This window comes from Cornus florida, unplaced genomic scaffold, assembly GCF_030987335.1.
Source record: "Cornus florida cultivar Cherokee Brave unplaced genomic scaffold, ASM3098733v1 CherokeeBrave_3.0.0_Hap2_Chr05, whole genome shotgun sequence".
Taxonomy (NCBI): domain Eukaryota; kingdom Viridiplantae; phylum Streptophyta; class Magnoliopsida; order Cornales; family Cornaceae; genus Cornus; species Cornus florida.
Genome location: NW_026775575.1, coordinates 69,801,373 through 69,822,198, shown reverse-complemented (window position 1 = coordinate 69,822,198; position 20,826 = coordinate 69,801,373). Strand labels below are relative to the sequence as shown.

Below are 20,826 nucleotides of genomic sequence, written 5' to 3'. Positions count from 1 at the left end.
TCCAAATAAAAGTTGAACAGGTATTGGGGTCACTCATCTTTGTACCCCACCCTAAGCGAACAAGTCCATAATATATAACTTGAATAGGTCTATCTTCTATCTATGAATTCAAGCCACAAACCCAACAATGTCCACCTTGGCTTGAATTTAGTCTTTACGTGCTACCCCATAGCTCCATATCGACTGAAGATCTCTCCACCTTGGACCAAACACTATAAAAAAGTTGAACAGGTCTATTGAGGGTCACTCATCTTCCCACCCCACCCCAAGTGAACAAGTCCATAATAACTTGAATAAGTCTATATTCTACACATGAATTCAAGCCACAAACCCAACAATATCCATCTTGGCTTGAATTCAGTCTTTACGCGCTATCCTATATCTCTATATGTAATACCCCTAATTCTCAAAAGGATATAACTGGAATTTCTTTATGTATTTTATGTGCATTTTAATTCATTAATTGATTATTTGATTTGTGTGAATTTAAATATGATTATTTGGCTATGTGTTTAATGGTTTTATTTGCTTAATTGGTAATTGTGTTTGTTTAAATTGATTGTAATTGTTTTAATTTAATTCTTGGTTAATTTAAATATTTGACTATTGTTTTAATTTAATTTTGGTAGCTTATATAATTTATGTGTGTTGTATTTATAGTTTAGGTTTAGAGTTTTATTTCATGTAGTAGCCGACATATCATTAGGCTGGAACTAGGATTAGGGCTTTACAGAAGACTATATATATAAGGTTATAAACAGATTTAGGATTGGGGACGGCTATATATATATATATATATATATATATATATATATATATATATATATTCTTATATGTCTGCAAGGGTTTTGAGAAAACCCTCTTCACGTAATATCTTGAAAAGGAAGAACAGAGGCTCTGGAACGTGAAGAGAGATACACAGTGAGGGTCTTGAGAGATTAATTAAGGGGGTTGTGCGTGGGATGAACCAAGACGCAACAGAGGTAGAGAACAGTGACCAGAGGAGGGAACAGTCTTGGAGAATTTAGTAACGGCATTGAAAGGTTTCGAACTGAAACCTAAAGGCAAGTTTCAATCTATCTCTTTCCTGTAAACTTGTGTTCTATGCATTCTATGTAGACTCTAGGGGTTTAATGAATGCTAAAATTGAGTAATTATGCATGCTTAACTGGATTAAAACAGAGGGTATATGTTTTTAGTTTCAGTTTCTTATTTTGAATGGTTGTGGAAGTTTTGATGCATAATTGTTGTTTAAGATAAATCTTTACATGTTAAAATACTTAAAATAATTTAGTATGGATGTATGGAACGTATGTTGAAGCTTAGAGGCCTTAACAATGGAGTTCTGGGGCTTATAGGGGCTGAACGGACGAAGAAGACGGCTTCAGCATCAACTTAGCTGACTCAGTTAGGAACTTAGCCGACTCAGTTAGGAACTTAGCCGACTCAGTTGGGAACTGAGCCGACTAAGTTAGCAACTTAGCCTGCTCAGTTTGCAATTGAGCCGACTAAGTTGGGCAGCGACTTGGATTTTGGTTTTAGTTGCCCAGAATGGTTTCTAAACCTATTTTAATTAACCAAAATGGATGTAATGGACTTAGGAAGATCCCAGAATGCATCTTATATCTATATATACTAAGAAGGTGGATGGTTTGGAAATTTAAATAACTTATATGTTGTTTAGATCGGATGGAAGTATAACTTAATTGCTTTGACAATTGAAATTAATGTTTAAACGAATTAAACAATGTTCAGGAAACTTAATATTTGTTTACCTACATTAATTCATAAATGGATTTGGGGTGGCTTAGTTCAAAACACTAAGACCTACATATTCTAGGATGGATTAGTTCAAAACACTAAGTCCTACTCATGTTTGTGTCATATCAATAAAACTATTAAATGACCTACTTTGGTTCCAAGAAGTTTGGTTATGCTGTGGTTAGGGACGTCATGTAATTTAAGCATTGATTGATATGCTGTCAAGGATAGTGTAAGTTGTGATTACTAGATTTATTTTAGCAAACGAAAAGAACTAGTATGAGAGTATGGTTTGGGATGTATAGTATAATGTGCTCAGTTCATAATTCTGATAATCATTATATCATGCTATGGATGTTAATTGCTGAACTGTTATATTTCTGTTCTGTCAATTATATGGAAATGGATAGTTTAAATTGTTTATTACTATTTTAGCAATTTAAACGGACGTTTCGTGATTTTAATCATATACTGTATGCATAATAGAATCTTGTTTATATCTGATTGCTATTGTGCCGGACTTTAGATGTATTTGATGTTCTAATAAATGTGCATCATTTGTGGATCATTTGCATAATATGTACCGGCATGGGACGGTGACATATCAGGGATGGATTAGATCAAAAAGCTAAGTCATATCCCTTCATACATATGGAATGGATTAACTAAAACAGTTAAATCCTACATAGATGTATGTCCTGTCAACTAAAACAGTTGAACGACATAATGGATGTTTGTTTTATCTTTCTGCATTATGAAGGAATTTATATATACTTATGGTACCGTGATACGAGCTTGAGTCTGCGTATATTGTAAAGGTTGAGTAGCTAGATATAGCTAATGTTCCCTGGTAGGTCTAGGTACTTGGCCGCTGAAAAGCGTGTTTTATATGTCACCTTCTACCCAGGCTGAACTATGTTATATGCTAGTGAGTATCCTATAGTGTATGTATATATATATATATATATATATATATATATATATATATAGGGACTATTGTAGATATTGCCGAGCTATCTAGGATGTATCTACGTATCGGGTTTATGTACGGATTGTAGTAGATTGGAACTTCCGTGTAGGCCTGACTCACTCTTATTTTTCAGGTATTCGCCAGTACCAGGCTTAGAATTTGATCGTGTTGATGCAGATACAGACACTCACTCTTCCGGTTACATAGGATTTCCTTTCTATTTTGGTTTTGGATTTTAATTCTATAAATTTATTTAAATATTTGGAATTAGGAGTCCACTAGGTGGATTCCCGAGTTGTACAGATTTAAATTATATTAATTTATTATTTAAAGGTTTGAGGATTTTCATTTTAATTTTCTTTCTGTTTTATTATTATGTTAATCTTAATTCAGTTTTATTCCTGCTTGTTTACATATTGATTGTTTGGTATCCTTCGGATTTGTGCTCGGACTTGATCATCCGTGGCTCTAGAATCGAGGGGTATCACACTATATCAGCTGAAGATCTCTCCACCTCAGACCAAACACTATGAAAAAGTTGAACATGTCCATTCAGGGTCATTCATCTTCGCATCCCACCCCAAGTGAACATGTACATAATAAATTGAACAGGTCCATCTTTTACACATGAATTCAAGCCACAAACTCAACAATCTCCACTTTTGCTTGAATTCAGTATTCACCGGTACCCCGTAGCTCCACTTCGACTGATGATCTCTCCACCTTGAACCAAACACTATGATGAAATTGAGAAATATTCTAATACCCGCCCATGTCCCACAGTAATGTTAGGGGTGTAACAATGTAACATGTATAAGTGCCTTAAAACGCGTTTGCATAATTTGGGGTGTCCACACATTTAATAGTTAACAATTTCTTTTCCTGTAGTATGTCACAACCCACCACCCCCTCTCTCTCCATGGCTCATCTCCGCCAAAACCCGTTCTCTCCCCACGGCTCATCTTCGTCAAGGCCCATTCTCTCTTCACCTACTCACATCTAACACCACCGACTTTCTTTTTATCTCCACCGCTCCACCACAGTTCACCTCCCCTTTATTGGTGCTAGTGTTTTAAACCTTATTTATTTATTTATTATCTATAATTAGTTTTTTGGGTTTTGTTCATTGAACCACCATTGTTCTTGTGACGACCTCTATGGGTAAGTGCGATGTGGGCGGGTGCAAGACACTAGACGAGCTACCACACTGGTATGCTACAGGGTGTCATGATCCTACATCGCCTGGAAAAGGTGAAGTGACACATGTAAGGTTCAACACTTTCCAATGATACCACGTATTTTAAATTCGTGATGGCCATGAACCCATCAGAACTCCAAAGTTAAGTGTGCTTACTCTAGAGTAATACTAGAATGGGTGACCTCCTGGAAAGTTTATGATCCGGGGGAGCCAAAATGCGGACAATATTGTATTTGGGTAGGGTGAGAGTTATTACAAATGGTATTAGAATTGGAGCCCAGCCAGAAAGTGTGGTCAATAAGGACGTTGACCCCCACGAGGGGTGATTGTGACTACTTTTATGGGTGAGTGTGATGCGGGCGGGTGCGAGACACTAGACAAGTTACCACATTGATATGTTACAGGGTGTCACATCGCCTGAGGAAAGCGAAGACACAATGTGTTTTAAAGTTGTGATGGCCATAAACCTATTAGAACTACAAAGTTAGGTCTGTTTACTCTGAAGAAGTGCCAGGATGAGTGACTTCCTGATAAATCTCTAATTTGGAAGAATAAAAAAATAAATAATATTGTGTCACGATTGCTACAGTTATAATATATTTTGAACCTTTTATGCTTCTAATTCTGGAATTTTTAGGCATGTGATACTAGTTCCTTTAATTGGTAAATAGAGTAGCTACATACTTTTCAGAATCATTGCCATGGCTTTATATAATAGTACATATATAGATACAAAATATTATACTTGGGGGTGAGCTCAGCTATATGTAAAAGCGTTTTTTAGGCCATTAATTACTTAGTAATGTCTTGTTAAATCAGAGTATTTACTCAACTTTTGATGTTTTATATTCACAAAATGATTATTCACTTGAAGCTCATCTTTACGTTTGACTGTGACCATTGCTAGTTCTAATTCTGGAATTTTTAGGCATATGATACTAGTTCCTTTAATTGGTAAATAGAGTAGCTACTTACTTTTCAGAATCATTGCCATGGCTTTATATAATAGTACATATATAGAACAAAGTATTATATTTGGGGGTGAGCTCAGCTATATGTAAAAGCGTTTTTTAGGCCATTAATTACTTAGTAATGTCTTGTTAAATCAGAGTATTTCTTTACGTTTGACTGTGACCATGTTGAAGAATTAAAAAAAAAAAAAAAAAAAAAAATCTACAAATCCAAATTTTAACACTCTAAAACATCGTTTATCAATAATTTAAGATCAAAACGGCAAAAGGTTTCACTCCCCAGAAACCATTTTACTTCAAGAACTGTGTTCATATCAAGAAGCAAAGATTCAAATCGTCCATAATTCTCAAATAGCATGATTCAATGCATGCATGGTGAAAAAGGCCGCTAAACTAATATGTGTAAGTTATTTTTGGATTATCGAATTGTCACTTCGAAATTATAATTGGAATAAGAAGAAATTTGGTTTTGAAATTTAAAGCGTCTGATTCAGTATTTTTAAACAAACAATAACTTCATTAGTTAAATTTAATTTATTACATCCAATGCATACAAATGTGTTTATGAAATCAGTTCATGCCTATTTATTTTTTTGGGTTTAATTATGTGAAATAGATTTTCAAGAACTCTTAAGAATATGAAAGAGCTTTGAGAGAATTGAAAAAGGATGTATTTTGAAAAGATTATCAATCAAACGAATTTCTAGATTTTTTATTTTTATTTATTTTATTCTGAAGAACTACAAAAAAAAGAACCAAAGATGTCCCTTATCCAAAAGTTACATACTCGTTAACAAGAAATGTTAATTCCTATTTCTTACAAATTAAAATGGAAACTGAACTCTTGTTTTCTATAGACAATTTAAATATTTACTTTAAAAATTATTTTTATTAGTATTTTTTAGAATTCTCGATTATCCTAGAAAGCTCGGATACATACACTAGGACACAAAACAAGAGCACAATAAAAATATGACAATACAAAAAATTTCAAAAAATAGAACATGAGTACAACATATATATGTCAAAAAATATTATTATAATATATTATCATATATACAAATAATACTTTTTTACCATTTTATTCTTATAATTGAATAAATTCACAAATTTGTGGAACCTGAAACTAGACATTTGTTGTTTTTTTGTTTTCTTAGATTTTATAATATTTTTTAATTAACTAATAATAAATTTTAAATTCCAATGAATCTCATTTTTCTAGAAAAAAGTTTATAAAATCACTCTGCCCCGAAGTGTTTAAAACATATTATTTTTGCATTCATGCTATATCTGACATATGTTTTGGCCGAATTTCCCTATTCGACAAGTGTCAAAGTGTCTTACAACACCTTGTCTCAATCTAATAATTAAATGAATCTAATATGATGGGTTCGATAGAAAGGAAGATGTGTGAAGTTAAAATAGGAAGGAAAAAATTAATTTATTTTGTTCGGTAGAGATGATATAAGGAAATAAATAAGAATAGGAAGAGTGATCATTCTTCCTTTATAAATTTTTATTTGTTAGACAGAAGAAAAGAGTGAAGACAAGAAGTGTACCCATGACAAGTGAACTATTATAAAAATTTTAGATTAAAATGGTATACCAAATTATATAAATTTAAAATTATAATACTATTATCTATAAATTAAAATATTATTAAATATAATAATAAAAATAACTAAAACTCTTTCTTTAATTCTCTCTTACCTGTGTAACGTCTCATCCATCCTTTTTTTTATCTCTCTTCAATATAATTTTTTCCTTACTGATAATGAAGGATTAATATTCATTTTAATATTAATTTAAAAAAAAATAAAAATAGAAATTAAAAGGAGATTTTTGTCATTTGATAATGACAGGTTAATGCCGGCACTAAATGCAATGAAAACAGATTCCACGTGGCAGAAACTTAGCCTCAGACACCTACTGAACTCCAAATGGGTCCCACCTAAGATTTTTCATTTAACTCGAGTCCCAAACAAGTATTTAGGATATATTATTTAAATAATCCAATAAATTCCCAGTCTCTCTCTCACGATTCAGTTCAAATTCCATTCTCTGTTTTCATCTGCCTTTTGCCACAACGCAAAAATCAGAGTAATTCCACAAACACAGAGAGACCCATTAATATTGGAGTCCTCAAGGTTTGTTAATAGTTCTTAGAAAAGGAAATTCTCAATTGAAAAGAAAGGAAAATAAAAGAAAAGAAAGGAAAAGAAAGGGAAAGAAAAAGAAAGGAGGTTGTTGAAACTTTGTTGGATTCTTGGTTGATTAGGGAATTTCAAATGAAGCTTTGATTGGAGAGGAGATGGTTATTGGTTTTGACGTGTTGTGGGCTCTAGGCCTCTGCTTTTTGTATTCCTGGAATAATAAAAGGTAACTTCTGTTCATTTCTTTGGTGAAATTCAATTGATTGGCCTGATGGGTTTTCTCCTGCTATTAATTTCTAGGGTTTTCAACTAATTTTGGGTCTATACATAAGAGGTTGTTGTTGTAATTTATTGATTTTAATGCATTTATTTTTCCTAGTGCTATGTTGGGGTTTTGGGTGGTGAATGCGATGATCAGTGTGTGAATTGGGTTATCTGTGGATTTCACAAATGGTTTCAAGAAACGTTAATGGGTTTTACTTTTTGGTAACGTGAATTTGGACTTTTGATTGCTGAATTTAGGGTTTTGGGATTAAAGTCTGTTATATTAATTAAATTTTGTCATTGATACATATTTAATGCTTACTGGTGTTTGACTTTTTTTCTTTAAATTAATTTTTGATAGAGCATCATCATGATTCTACTAGAATAAGGATTGGTATGCTTTGCAGTTCAAAATTTTATAATATTGTAAGTTTATGATTATTGAACTTGTTCTTCTTTCTGTTCATGATCTTGCAATTTAAGTCACTGAACTAAGAATTTGATTGGGGGTTTATCTTAATTTTGACATAAAGGGTCTAATTTTTTCTTTTCCTTATTGGTGGTGGTTGTGGTTGAAGGATTGCTACTGAGGTGAAACAATATGAGGAATGAGAATTGGATCAAAGGGCGAAGGAAGGGCCGTAGAGGTTGGAATTTTGGGAAGATAATGAATTGCATATGCCCAGGAGAGCATTTAGCAGCAGATGAGATGGTTCGTCCATCTGAATCTCTTGCAACCAGGGATTATATCTTCAGTGGGCATTCTTCTCGAGCAGGTGAAATACTACAGAAGCCAGATACCGGCAATATCGAAGAAGCTGAATCATCTTTGCGCGAGAGTGGTTGTTTGAATTATGAGGTTGGTTTATCTAACAATTCTAACTAAGCTCTTGTTTTTTATTTTTTATTTTTATGTATTTTTTGGGTGAAGTCTGTTTTCTTTAACCCTGTAGCACACTTTTGTTCTTTATCAATTGCTGTCATCTTTAACTCTTTTGCAAGCATTCATTTGATGTTCCATTTTCCTTTTCTTGTTTTGCTACTCATCCAATTCAGTAACCGTATCAACTCCGCTTCAACTGCTCATTTTATAAACATTTTCTCTCTTCTTTAAATGTCTAAAGGCAGGGATTCGTCCTTTTTGTCATCATTTTCCAGGAAGCAAGAGCTTTATTAGGAAGATACGAATATCATAAGGGAAACATAGAAGCTGCCTTGCACGTATTTGAAGGGATAGATATTGCTGCTATGACTCCAAAGATGAAATTGGCCCTTGCTAGAAGAGGAGAACGTCGCAAGAAACATTCACAAAGTGATGCTACACCACCAATGTCTATACATGCTGTCAGTTTACTCTTTGAAGGGATCTTTCTTAAAGCAAAATCCTTGCAGGGACTTGGGAGGTATAAAGGTAATGTGCTGCTGCTGATTGATTGAAATACAATCTTCTTTCTATAGTATGTTGTGTTGTATGTTATGCTTGCTCATGTTTCTTTTACTTCCTTTCCTATCTATCTTTTTTATGATTTGCTTATTTTCCAGTTATGAATTACTCAGCTTTTGTCAAGGTTTGACTATCATTTTTAGGTACTTTAGTTTTATACCCCTCTTATATTTATGTATGTATTAAAACAGTGTGATGAACTTTATTTATTTATGTTGAAATATCTATATTATTATTATTTTTCTTTTTATTACCTGTTTTCAGCCTTTTATTAGGTGTTTTATGTAAGATCCCTATTATCAAGGGATTACGTAGATAAGATCCCCGTAATCATGGGATCACATAGATTTTGGCATATTTCCTGTTTTTCTTTGATTTTGTTTCCTTTCTTTATACCCTATTCTTGTATATAAATATAGCTCTTGGCTCTCGGTTTGAATAAGCCAAAACCCAAAACTTTTTCCTTTTGGTATCAGAGCAAAACAAAAACCTTCGCCTCCCCATCTTCCTCCCCAACGCCGCCACCTTCTCTCTCCCTCTCTCCATTTTCCCTCACCTTTGGCGCACCTCCATCTCTTCCCAGCCCTTGCGCCAGACCCTTCGAGTAACCCTTTGTTTTTGACTCATTTTTTAGGGGAATTCCCTTAGTTTTTTTATGACCTAAGGGTCCTTATGGTGTTTTTTTTTTTTCTTTGTGGGCTGCCGGTGTTTGTTCGGTAGCATATTTGGAAGAAAGCACCGATTTTTCCGGCCTTGTTTTTTTCTCTTTCCTCCCGCTTTGACGTGTAGACCAGCATTCTAGTAACCAAAAGGACACTTTATCCTCGGTCCAACATACTTTTTCTTTGGCACATCATACTCTGGCACATCAGGTTACTAGTGTGCTCTTGAATGGGCGCAACTTCGTATCTTGGTCTTGTTCTATTCAACTCTATATTGGAGTGAAAGGGAAAACTGGTTGGCTTTTGGGTCTAGTCAAGGAACCGGAAAAGACGGATACTAAATATATTGCATGGGACATGGACAGGTGCACCATTCTGGGTTGGATCTTCAACTCAATGGAGGAGCGTATCGATAATATGTTTATGCTTCACACTTCCATTTTTTGTCTGTGGCAAGCCCTCAACAAGATGTATGCCCATTCCCGCAATGACGCTCGTATCTTTGAATTCTATCAGGAGATTGCTCATGCATCTCAGGAGACACTCAAGCTGTCAGTATCAGAGTATTTTGGGTACCTCCAGTCTAGGTGGGAAAAATTAGCACATAATGAACCTCTCTCGGATTTTTCTGAAGAAGCTGCAACTCTTTTGGTCAAGAGACTGGACCGCCAGCATACCTACCAGTTTTTGATGGGTTTATGATCTGAGTATGATGCTCTTAGAACTCAGATCACAAAACACCTCTCCTATGCCTGATTTATATGTTGCCTTCGCTACTGTTGACCATGAGGAGCATATATGCCAGATCTTTCAGCCAGTAGTTTTATCGTTGATCAAATGACTCTTGCTGCTAATTGTAGACTTTCAGAGGGACAGGTTATTTGTCAACATTGTGGAGCCACAGGTCACGTAAAGGATTGTTGCTTTAAGCTTCATCCCGAGCTAAAGCAGAAATTTTCTCGCAATTATCCTTCTGGCCGTGGCCGTGGCCGCACTGCCACAGTTGCCAATACTTTAGATGGCTATACTACTCCACAGATTGTTGTCCCTCCTTCTTCAACTCCTCCCATACCATCTTTTTAGGACTTCAATCAGTTATAAACCCAAATTGGTCAGCTCCAGGAGCAGTTCGGAGCTTTATCTACTAGGGCTGGCTTTTCTATTTCCACGGCTACTATAGCTACAGGTACTCCTTCTTATTTTCATGTTAAAGTAGGAAAACCTACTTGGGTTCTGGATTCCGGAGCCAATGATCACATGACTGGTGAGTTGTCATTATTTTCTACTCCCTTTACCCCTGTTAATCAAGTTGTTAGTCTAGCTGATGGGTCAACTACCATTATTCGTAGTAAATGAGATGTTCATCTATCTCCTGATATTATTTTGCATCCGTTCTTCATGTTCCTAACTTTGTGTTTAATTTTCTATCTGTTAGCAAACTTGCCAAATCACTAAATTGTGCAGTGATTTTCTTTCCTCATTATTGTGTTTACAGGACCTGTGTTTGAAGAGGATTTTTCGCAGGGGATATAAGCACGATGACCTCTACTACTTTAGGGATCCTCCACTGACACCTCCTCCACTTGCTTCAAGCCTCTGTTCTTCCAGTTTCTAGGTCTTATGATTTTTCTTTTCAAACTTTAAATTTATGGTATGCTCTCCTTGGGCATGTAAACTTTCTGTATTTATGTCTGCTTTTCCTTTCATTAATAACGGCTTGTAAAGATAATAAATTTCAATGTGAGATATGTGAGCTTTCTAAACATACTAGAACCAGTTATATTTCTTATATGCATCGTGCACCTAGTATGTTTGATCTCATACATTCTGATGTGTGGCGTCTTTCTCCTGTTACCGCTTTTTCGGGACATCGCTATTATGTCACATATTGATGATAATTCCCGCTGCACATGGGTATATTTATTTAAAATGAAATTTGAAGTTTTTCCCTTGTTCACTCTATTCCTCCAAATGATCAAAACTTAATATAAAACCGTTGTTAAGAATATTAGGTCTGACAATGGCCGTGAATATGTTTCCAATGACATGTGCCAAAGTCATACTGGTACATGGCAGTTCTTACAACTATTTTTCTCATTATTCGTACCCTTAGTAGAGTATTAAATGGTAAGGCCACCTGACAAGTCTTTCAGCCTGATATTACTTTCTTTTCTATCATGTCTCGGGTGTTTGGATGTACATGCTTTGTTCAGAATCGTAGCCCTTCTCGTACTGAACTTGATGACAAGGCCATTAAATGTATCTTTTTAGGATACTCTTCAATGTCAAAAAGTTATCGTGTTATGATCCTGTATACAAACACATGTATCACTCTCTTGATGTCACTTTTCAGGAGCATACCCCTTTTTATGGTTCTAACATTATCTTGTAGGAAGCTTCTACCCCTGACCAGAAGGCTTCTCCTCTTGCTCGTCCTCTTCCTATTTTTCAAGAAGAGTCTCCTCTTGTGGTTTCCTTACCCTCTTTGCAGGTTTATTCTCGCTGCCCTCGTGCTCTGCCTCCATTGCCTTTATCCTCCTCATATACAGGTTCAGGTACATCTCCTCTCTCTCTTTTACATTTCCCTGACCCTGTTCCTGAGTCTCGGTATCCCACTCGTGTCCGCAAACCCCTTGCTCGATTTGGATTCGCTTGTAGTACTGATCATCGTATTTTGCAATATATCTCTTATGATGGTCTTTCTGGGTCTTATCGAGCCTTTTTAGGCAAACTTGATTCCATCCATTCCCAGAAATGTCTCTGAGGCTCTCCGGAATCCCAATTGGATGTCTGTTATGATGGTAGAAATGGATGCTTTGCAGCAAAATGAAACGTGGGAGCTTGTATCTCTCCCTCCTGGTGAAAAGACTTTTGGTTGTAAATGGGTATTCAATGTTAAATGTCTGCTTGATGGCTCTATTGATCGGTATAAGGCCTATTTGGAGGCCAAAGAATTTATTCAGATTCCTGGTAAAGACTTCAATGATACCTTCCCTCCAGTGGCTAAATTGACTTCAGTTCGTTTGCTTGTTTCCCTGATTGCCTCTCATAATTGGCCTCTTCATCAGCTTGATGTGAAGAATGCTTTCCTTAACGGTGATCTTCTTGAGACTATTTATATGGATCCTCCACCTGGTTTTTGGGCTGAGGGGGATTATGCTGGAAAGGTCTGTCAATTTCAGAAGTCTTTGTATGGGTTAAAACAATCTCCTAGAGCTTGGTTCAGCTGCTTCAGTGATGTAATTCTATCTATGGAGTTTGTTAGATGTCATTCTTACCATACATGTTTTATCCACCGTTTTTCCACCGGTAGATGTATCATTCTTGTTGTCTATGTTGATGATATCATCATTATTGGCAATGACATCCCTGGGATTGCTCAAGTAAAGCTTCAATTGGCTAAAGCTTTTGATGTGAAAGACCTTGGGCAACTCAGATATTCCTTGGGAATTGAGGTTGTTAGATCTAAGCAGGGTATCTCTTTTTTGCAAATGAAGTATGTCTTGGATCTTCTTCGAGACACATGTATGCTTGGGTGTAAACCTGCTTCCACTCCTATGGATCTTAATCTGAAAATCTCGGTTGGGTTTGGAGATCTCCTTTCTAATCCCTCGCAGTATCAGCGCTTGGTAGGAAGATTGATTTATCTTACCAACACCAGTCCTGATTTGGATTTTGCGGTTAGTGTTGTGAGTCAGTTTATGCATGTTCCTCGTACATCTCACATGGACGTGGTATATTATATTCTTCGATATTTGAAGTCCTGCCCTGGATTTGGATTTTTCTATTATTCTAGCAGGCAGGTTAGGCTATTTGGTTTCAGTGATGCAGACTATGCTGGGTCCAAGACTGACAAACGTTCCACATCTGGCTTCTGTACTTTCTACGGAAGATCATCTTATTCTTTAGCTTCGATCTTTCTTGGAGGAGCTAGGGCTAAGTGAAAAACAGTCCTCAGACTTGCTTTGTGATAATAAGTCAGCCATCATGCTTGCTTCAGATTCTGTTCTTCATGAGAGGACTAAACATATAGAGGTAGACATTCATAGAGAGAAGGTTCGTTTGGGAATTATCAAGCTGTGCTTTGTTCGGTCCTCTAATCAGTCGGTAGATGTGTTCACCAAATCCGTTGGTCCATCTGTGCTTCATTCCTCGATTACCAAGCTAGGCTTGATTGATATCTTCACTCCAGCTCGAGGGGGAGTGTTGAAATATTTGTATTATTATTATTATTATTTTTTATTAGCTGTTTTCAGCCTTTTATTAGGTTGTTTTATGTAAGATCCTTATTATCAAGGGATCATGTAGATAAGATCCCCATAATCACGGGATCACGTAGATTTTGGCATATTTTCTGTTTTTCTTTGATTTTGTTATTGTATATAAATATAGCTCTTGGCTCTCGGTTTGAGTAAGCCAAAACCCAAAACTTCTTCTTTTATTTATTATTATTAGTTACATCGATACATTCCATATAGAATTTCATGATCTTCTTGACATCATCCCAATCCATACAAACAACCCCACCCCCGGCGGGCGTGGTGGTAGTTAATTGTGTAAGACTAGCATCTTATCTAATGATGTAGTGGTTGAAAATAAAATTGCTATATATTTTTTTCATTATATATCTCATGAAAATTATCAGGTAGGAGTCCTGTTTATAACTACTTTAAGGAAGTCAATGATTAAACAAGACGGGCCCAATAGCAACATTGTTCCCTTAATACCACTCTTTTGTTGTACATCTTATCTAATGATGTAATGGTTGAAAATAAAATTGCTATATGTATATATTTCATTATATGTCTCATGAAAATTATCAGGTAGGAGTCCTGTTTATAACTACTTTAAGGAAGTCAATGATTAACAAGACGGACCCAATAACAACATTGTCCCCTTAGTACCACTCTTTTGTTGTGCTGTTGTTTAGTTACCGTTTACTTTTTTAGCAATTTAATATAGGTTAAATAATAGTTTGATGTATTTAATCTTTCAGCATTTGAAATACTAGTATTATATTGTTCGAAGTAAGACGTTCAGAATGGATGAAGCTTTTTCCTGCTTATAAAACTGCTGTTTCAGTACAAAAGGTGTGACCGCTTAAGTCCCTCACAGTCAAAATGGCGTATTAATAAATTTAACTCTTCTCCGTCAACTTTGCTATTTAGCCAACTAGCCAGGAACATCCATTAATGGATTTTCCTCTAGTTGGCTATTTTGCTACTGTATTTTTGCTTTTGATTTTATGTGCATGATAGCATGAGATATTATATCTGTGTGTATGCGAACAATGGATATTCCTGGCTAGTTGGCTATTTTGCTATTGTTTTTGCTTTTGATTTTGTTTGCATGCATTTTAGATGATAGGTGTGGGAATGGTTTAGCAAGTAACGTTCTACTAGAAACTGTCATTGTTTTGGCTAATATATGTCTCTAATCATTTTGCAGAAGCTGCTCAATCATGCAAAGTTATTCTCGATATTGTTGAATCTTCATTCCAAGAAGGCTTGCCTGAAAACTTTGGTGCTGACTGTAAATTGCAGGAGACTCTAAGCAAGGCGGTTGAGTTGCTTCCTGAGTTATGGAAACTTGCTGATTCTTCTCATGAAGTGATCTTGTCATACAGACGAGCCCTCCTCTTTCACTGGAATCTTGATGCAGAAACTACGGCAAAGATTCAAAAAGAGTTTGCCATTTTTCTTCTGTACAGTGGAACTGAAGCAATAGCCCCAAACCTTCGTTCCCAAATGGACAGTTCATTTGTACCTAAAAACAACATAGAAGAGGCTATTCTTCTGTTAATGATTCTACTAAGAAAAGTTTCTCTAAAAAAAATTGACTGGGATCCATCAATTTTGGATCACCTCACATATGCTCTGTCTGTCTCAGCGGAGTTACATGCTTTAGCTAATCAATTAGAGGAATTGCTTCCTGGGGTTATAGAACGAAAAGAAAGGTATCTCAATCTAGCTCTATGTTACCATGGAGAAGGAGAGGAATTGACAGCTTTGAATTTGCTTAGGAAATTGTTGAATATTAGAGAGGATCCAAATTGTGTTCAAGCTTTATTAATGGCTTCAAAAATTTGTGGGGAGAATTCTAATTATGTGGAAGAAGGGGTAAGTTTTGCTTGTAGAGCTATTGAAAGCTTGCAGGACAGATGTGATCAGATGGTAGGTGTTGCCAATTGTTTATTGGGCATCTCACTCTCTATCCAATCTAGATCAGTTGCAACTGATTCTGAGAGGGTCAGGAAACAATCCGAGGTACTTATGTCCCTGGAGAATGCTGGGAAAATGACAAGAATGAGAGACACCAAAATTATTTTTCACCTTAGCCTAGAAAATGCTGAGCAAAGGAAGTTGGATAGTGCTCTTTATTATGCTAAGCGCTTGCTAAAACTGGAAGGTGGGTCCAGCATTAATGGGTGGCTGTTGTTGGCTCGGATATTATCAGCTCAGAAACGGTTTGTGGATGCTGAGACTATCATAAATGCTGCTCTAGATCAGACTGGGAAATGGGATCAGGGAGACTTGTTGCGAACTAAAGCTAAACTCCAAATTGCACAGGGCCATTTAAAAAGAGCGACTGAAACATATACTCAGCTGCTTGCTGTTCTGCAAGTCCAGGCCAAAAGCTTTGGATTTGGGAAGAAGCTTTTAAAGGTATGTCGATGGGGAGTTTTTTTTTTTTTACTTAAGTATTTGAATTGTTATTTGTTACTACCTTTCCATTTATAGCTCTATGATATTTTTTTTACAAGCTACTAGTAGCATCAAGCAGAATGTCTTGAAAATGGATTTCTTAACATGTCTAGCGCAGAAATTCTGTGTTTTTTTATATTATTTAAAATTTTGTTTTTATTTTTTGTTTTTGTTTTTGTTTTTGTTTTTGTTTTTGTTTTTTTGTTTTTTTTTCTCTAGTTCATGAGATTCTTGTTTGGAGAGGAAAAGGACACTAATTTTAGGATATTGCCACTGTGGCTACATTTGTTTTGTGGAATGGCAGAAATTTCAAATGATGTATAGCTTCTTGCCATCATTTTAATGGAAGGTTAGTTATTAACAAAATACACATCGTCTTATACTGCAAGCACAACAACAATTCTGCTTCCAAATATTACACTCGGTATATACTTTTTTTTAATCTCCTTTCTTCAGTGTTCACCTAACCCTCCCCAGACCCCATAGTGACTGGAGCCTCGTGCACTGGGTTTGCCCTTTTATTTATTTTTCTTTTCTTTTCTTTTTTTTTTTTTTTTAATTTTTTAATTTTTATATATATATAAATTTTAATTTTTTTTTTCCCAGCCCTATGTGGCTAGATGAATTTGTTTCTGAGAATGGTCTTGTTTCATAAAAAGCCATCAGGAGAAAAAACTGAATCCATGATTTTGAATAGACAGTGTAACATCACCAGATTCACCACTTTAAAGAGAAATACTCTATGTTGGTCCTCTCAGTTTGGGGTGCTGGGAGGGTTGAACTTGGTATAGACTTTATCACTTTACTTCAGGTTTTATTTATGCAAACAAACTCTCTCATATTTTTTTTCCTAGTTGGTAGTCACACACCCCCCTCCAAGGAATTGTTTGCACCTAACAGGAATCGATCCTGAGACCTGATGCTTCATGAGGTACCCGGGCCCAAGTCTTTTCCAACTAGGCCAACCCCTTGGGGTTGAACTTTCTCGTATTCAAACCTACATTTTCGTCCTTAATATTTCACCAAGCAATAACCCTTGCACTGTTACAATATTACTGTAGCCTGTATCTAATGTGTAAACTTATGTAATTGAAACATTTGCTAGAAAATGCTATCCCTAAACTAAGATAGCAATCACCATTTCCAAGAACCCGAACACGCATTCTTTTGCTCCTAACACATGGTAGATAATTTTGGAATCATCTTTTAGGTTTACTTTTCCTTACTAGACATGATCTTCAAGTTTATACTCTTCCGAGAAATCTATCTTGTTTAGAACATTTGTGTGTTTTTGACAGGGCGATGGGAACCATGACAGAACTTTGGAATTGGAAACCTGGCATGATCTGGCTTGTGTATACATAAATTTGTCACAGTGGCGCGACGCTGAAATTTGTCTCTCCAAATCTGAGGCCATCAATTGTCATTCTGCTTCCAGATGGCATGCCATCGGTACATTTATATATTCCTTATCTTATATCCATTGTCTTTTGTGGTCACTCTTAGTGTTCAAAACTGCTTCCCCACCCATTGGGAAAACAAAAAAAACGTTATCAAATTTAGAATCACTAAAGGAGAAATAGCACAAAAGCATCTCAATTTAATATGAAAGTATCGATGATTTTTTTTTTTTTTGGTAATAAGTTCTACAACCTTGATTTTCATTTCTATAATTGAAAATTAAGAAAAGATGTCTCTTAGATGGACTGTGGCGTTTAATTGAATTGATTCCTGTGGTGAATTTTGCCCTTGATGATAACTTCAGAAGTATGTCGCCTGACATGAGTTTCCTGATGTCCATCCATCATGAGCTTTCACTCGATACATTCTGGCTGGTTGTTATATTCTTAATCTAAGTTGGTTAACCGGCTGGCAGTCAATTTCAGTTTTTCTATCTATTCTGTCCAGAGATTTCAGCAATCACCAAAAACATGAATTTTCTGTCTGAATGTCTTCCCAATTCGCATTTATTTTCTCTCTAGAGAGTTGTTTTATTTAATTAATATTAAATGGCTAATTATCTATTTTGTATTAGAACTATAAGATTGTATCGATTTTTACTAGAAATGGTAACTGTCATAATTTCACATGAGCTGTTAGGACTTCAAAGGATTTTCTGCATTTTATGAGATAATGACCAAATGTGGAAGTCAGAATTTTCACATGAAAAGGGTGATTATTTTATAAAACTGTGATGTGAATTTCAGAGGAACTGTTAAGACTTCAAAGTTTTTCTGCAATAGAAGAGATTGAAATGCTTTTAGTGCATTATGGAAGCCATAGATTAGCTACCAGTTGCTCAAATTTCTGGGATGGAGTTTTCTATTGATGAAATGGGGCTTGTTGTCTAGACTATCTTCTAGTTTCAGAAGAATTGTATGAATCTGAAATGCATAACAGATAAGGTTACACCCGTAGTCCTGTAAAGTTTCATGAGACCATTTTTTGGCCAACAACTAGCCTGTCTGGAGTTTGTAATTGGCTGATAGAGGGTTGACATCTGGCTGAGATTTTGATCGGAGAATAATCTGAAGACTTGGTGGATCACAGTTAGATTTGTAAAAACTAATTGTAAATAGCTGGGATTTAGACATAGCAGTTCTATTTATGGTTGCAGCCATGAAATCGGTTATTTTGATTCCTTTTCACCTCTTGTTTTAGTTGTTAGTCGGTGCCTTGTTTTTTTTTTTTTTTTCTTTTCTTTTTTTTTCTTTTTTTTTTTTTTTTTTTTTTTTTTTTTTTTTAGCACTAGAAGGCTTTCGTCTGAGATGAGATGTATTGTCTTAAGGCTGAGTTACCTGTTGGACTTGCAAGTTTACTTTCCTCTTATCAGTTATAGTGATCCATTGGAGACTGGTTCTAGCTCCTCTAGCTGTCAAAGTGATTAGATAGAAGTTATTATCTTTTGCATGTTCTGTGAAACTAATTTTATTGTGCGGGCCATGTTTGATATGAAGTAATTGCTTCACACTACGAAATAATAAGAGACAAGAGTTGGGGTAATTTTGCAGGTTTGCTTCACGAAGCGAAGGGTCTCCACAAGGAGGCTCTTAAAGCTTTCGGTCAGGCTTTAGATGTTGATCCCACTCATGTCCCAAGTCTGATCTCCACGGCCGTGATTCTCAGACAGCTTGGTGGCAAGTCTCTATCAGTTGTCAGAAGCTTTCTGACAGAAGCACTACGGTTGGATAGAATGAATGCTTCTGCGTGGTATAATCTCGGCCTGCTTTACAAAGATTCCGGCGCTGCATCAGCGCAGGAAGCTGCTGATTGTTTCCAGGCCGCTACCCTTCTTGGAGGCACTGCACCAGTTGAGCCCTTCAGGTGACAAGATATTGACGAGTCATTGGTCTGTAAGAGCCGTCGTCTTTCTGCTTCTCACTCTCCTCGTTTATGTATCATCGATCATGTTGTTTGATGGAAAATCGATATATATAAAGGTTCCGGTTTTGTTTTCTATCATCCTTATTCACAGCCCGAGTTCTGTATAGTATCAATGGAGGACGATGTCCGGGAGTTTGGTCTACCACTGTTCCTGAAATGATGGTTGCACTGCAATAATAAGTTGATGCTCTGTTAACCACTTATTTCAAAGTGTGCAAAATTTCAATACATGAGAATAATATATTTGAATAATGTGTTTGATTAAACGGTCCAAAATTTGTTGGAAGGAGGAGGTTGTAAATAGACATTTCAAACAAGATTGTTTGTATTGTACTGACTAATTCTCTGGAGTTGAATTTTGCAGTGGAGGTTTATTTCTCGGAGGTTTCACCATAGTTTGAAGATTGAAGAATACAAAGTAAGTACCATGTCCTGGTAACCAACAAGAATGTTCTGCTTTGGAGTCTAAAATCTTCCAGAGACCCGAATTTTCGCTGGTACGTCCCCCGCGCAGTGTGGGCCCCTGCTGGGGCAAGAATAAAATCTTTTAATAATTTCAGGGGGGAATAACAATATTTTATGAGTATATAATGAATTTCAGGGGGTGCATACCCCGCCGCCCCGCGCATATGCATGATGCAGGTCCGTACCTGGTTATGTTCACGAAGTAACTGTACCATCATCGAGGCTTGTGGTGTAATGATATCTCTTTTCTTTTCAGAGTGAGTGAAATATGGAGGGTTGATACTCTTCAAAAATATTGTGGGAGACGAAAAAAAAAAAAACTTTAGCGCAGTTGAGCATGGTAAATGCTGCCTGCAAAACTCATGAATTTCTTGCCAAGAGAAAATTAAATTGTGACAAGCTATTAAAAGGAATTCATAAACTGCCATCAAATGAGATATTTCAGGACAAAAACAGGGCACCATTTATTGATCAAAATGTTACTCCTTTAAATCAATATGGTGTTTTGAAAATGCTCTTGAAGCACCAAAATATACAAAGTTCAATATGACCTTTCCTTTTCCCTTTATTTCGGGTATTTTGCAATAATATCATAAAATTTCAACATTTTATGTTAAAATTGTTTAATCACATTGACAAATTAAACCGTGAATTCAAAGTCTGCAAAATAAATGAAACTCACTTATAAAATCAAAATGTAATTACTTCCAAACATATCATTTATGTTCGGATATTCTCTATTCTATCATATTTGATTTTCAAGGCTTCAAATTCACAATTTGTTTCTAAAGATTGCTTAATCAGTAATTTACCTGCATTATATATATATATATATATATATATATATATA

At 35.7% G+C, this 20,826-nt stretch overlaps 1 protein-coding gene across 3 annotated transcripts; it reads left to right on the top strand.

Annotated features, from left to right (window-relative positions):
* The first annotated feature begins 6,900 nt into the window (after positions 1-6,900).
* LOC132306770 (protein NPGR2-like) lies at positions 6,901-19,890 on the top strand. Of its 3 annotated transcripts, XM_059804328.1 has the most exons (7): positions 7,304-7,387; positions 7,679-7,743; positions 7,896-8,176; positions 8,476-8,728; positions 14,872-16,088; positions 17,426-17,579; positions 19,139-19,890. In XM_059804328.1, exons 3-7 carry the CDS (start codon positions 7,919-7,921, stop codon positions 19,453-19,455), a joined length of 2,199 nt encoding a protein of 732 aa, XP_059660311.1. In that variant the 5' UTR covers positions 7,304-7,387; positions 7,679-7,743; positions 7,896-7,918; the 3' UTR covers positions 19,456-19,890. The 3 variants fall into 3 exon arrangements, with proteins under 3 accessions (XP_059660309.1, XP_059660310.1, XP_059660311.1); XM_059804326.1 differs by lacking the exons at positions 7,304-7,387; positions 7,679-7,743 and adding an exon at positions 6,901-7,279; XM_059804327.1 differs by lacking the exon at positions 7,679-7,743 and having other exon boundaries at positions 7,302-7,387.
* Positions 19,891-20,826: the final 936 nt, after the last annotated feature.

Coding starts and splice junctions, on each gene's coding strand:
- LOC132306770 (XM_059804326.1), top strand. CDS start 7,919: ATGAGGAATGAGAATTGGATCAAAGGGCGAAGGAAGGGCCGTAGAGGT. Junction 8,177..8,475: donor GTGGTTGTTTGAATTATGAG/GTTGGTTTATCT, acceptor ATCATTTTCCAG/GAAGCAAGAGCTTTATTAGG. Junction 17,580..19,138: donor TTCCAGATGGCATGCCATCG/GTACATTTATAT, acceptor GTAATTTTGCAG/GTTTGCTTCACGAAGCGAAG.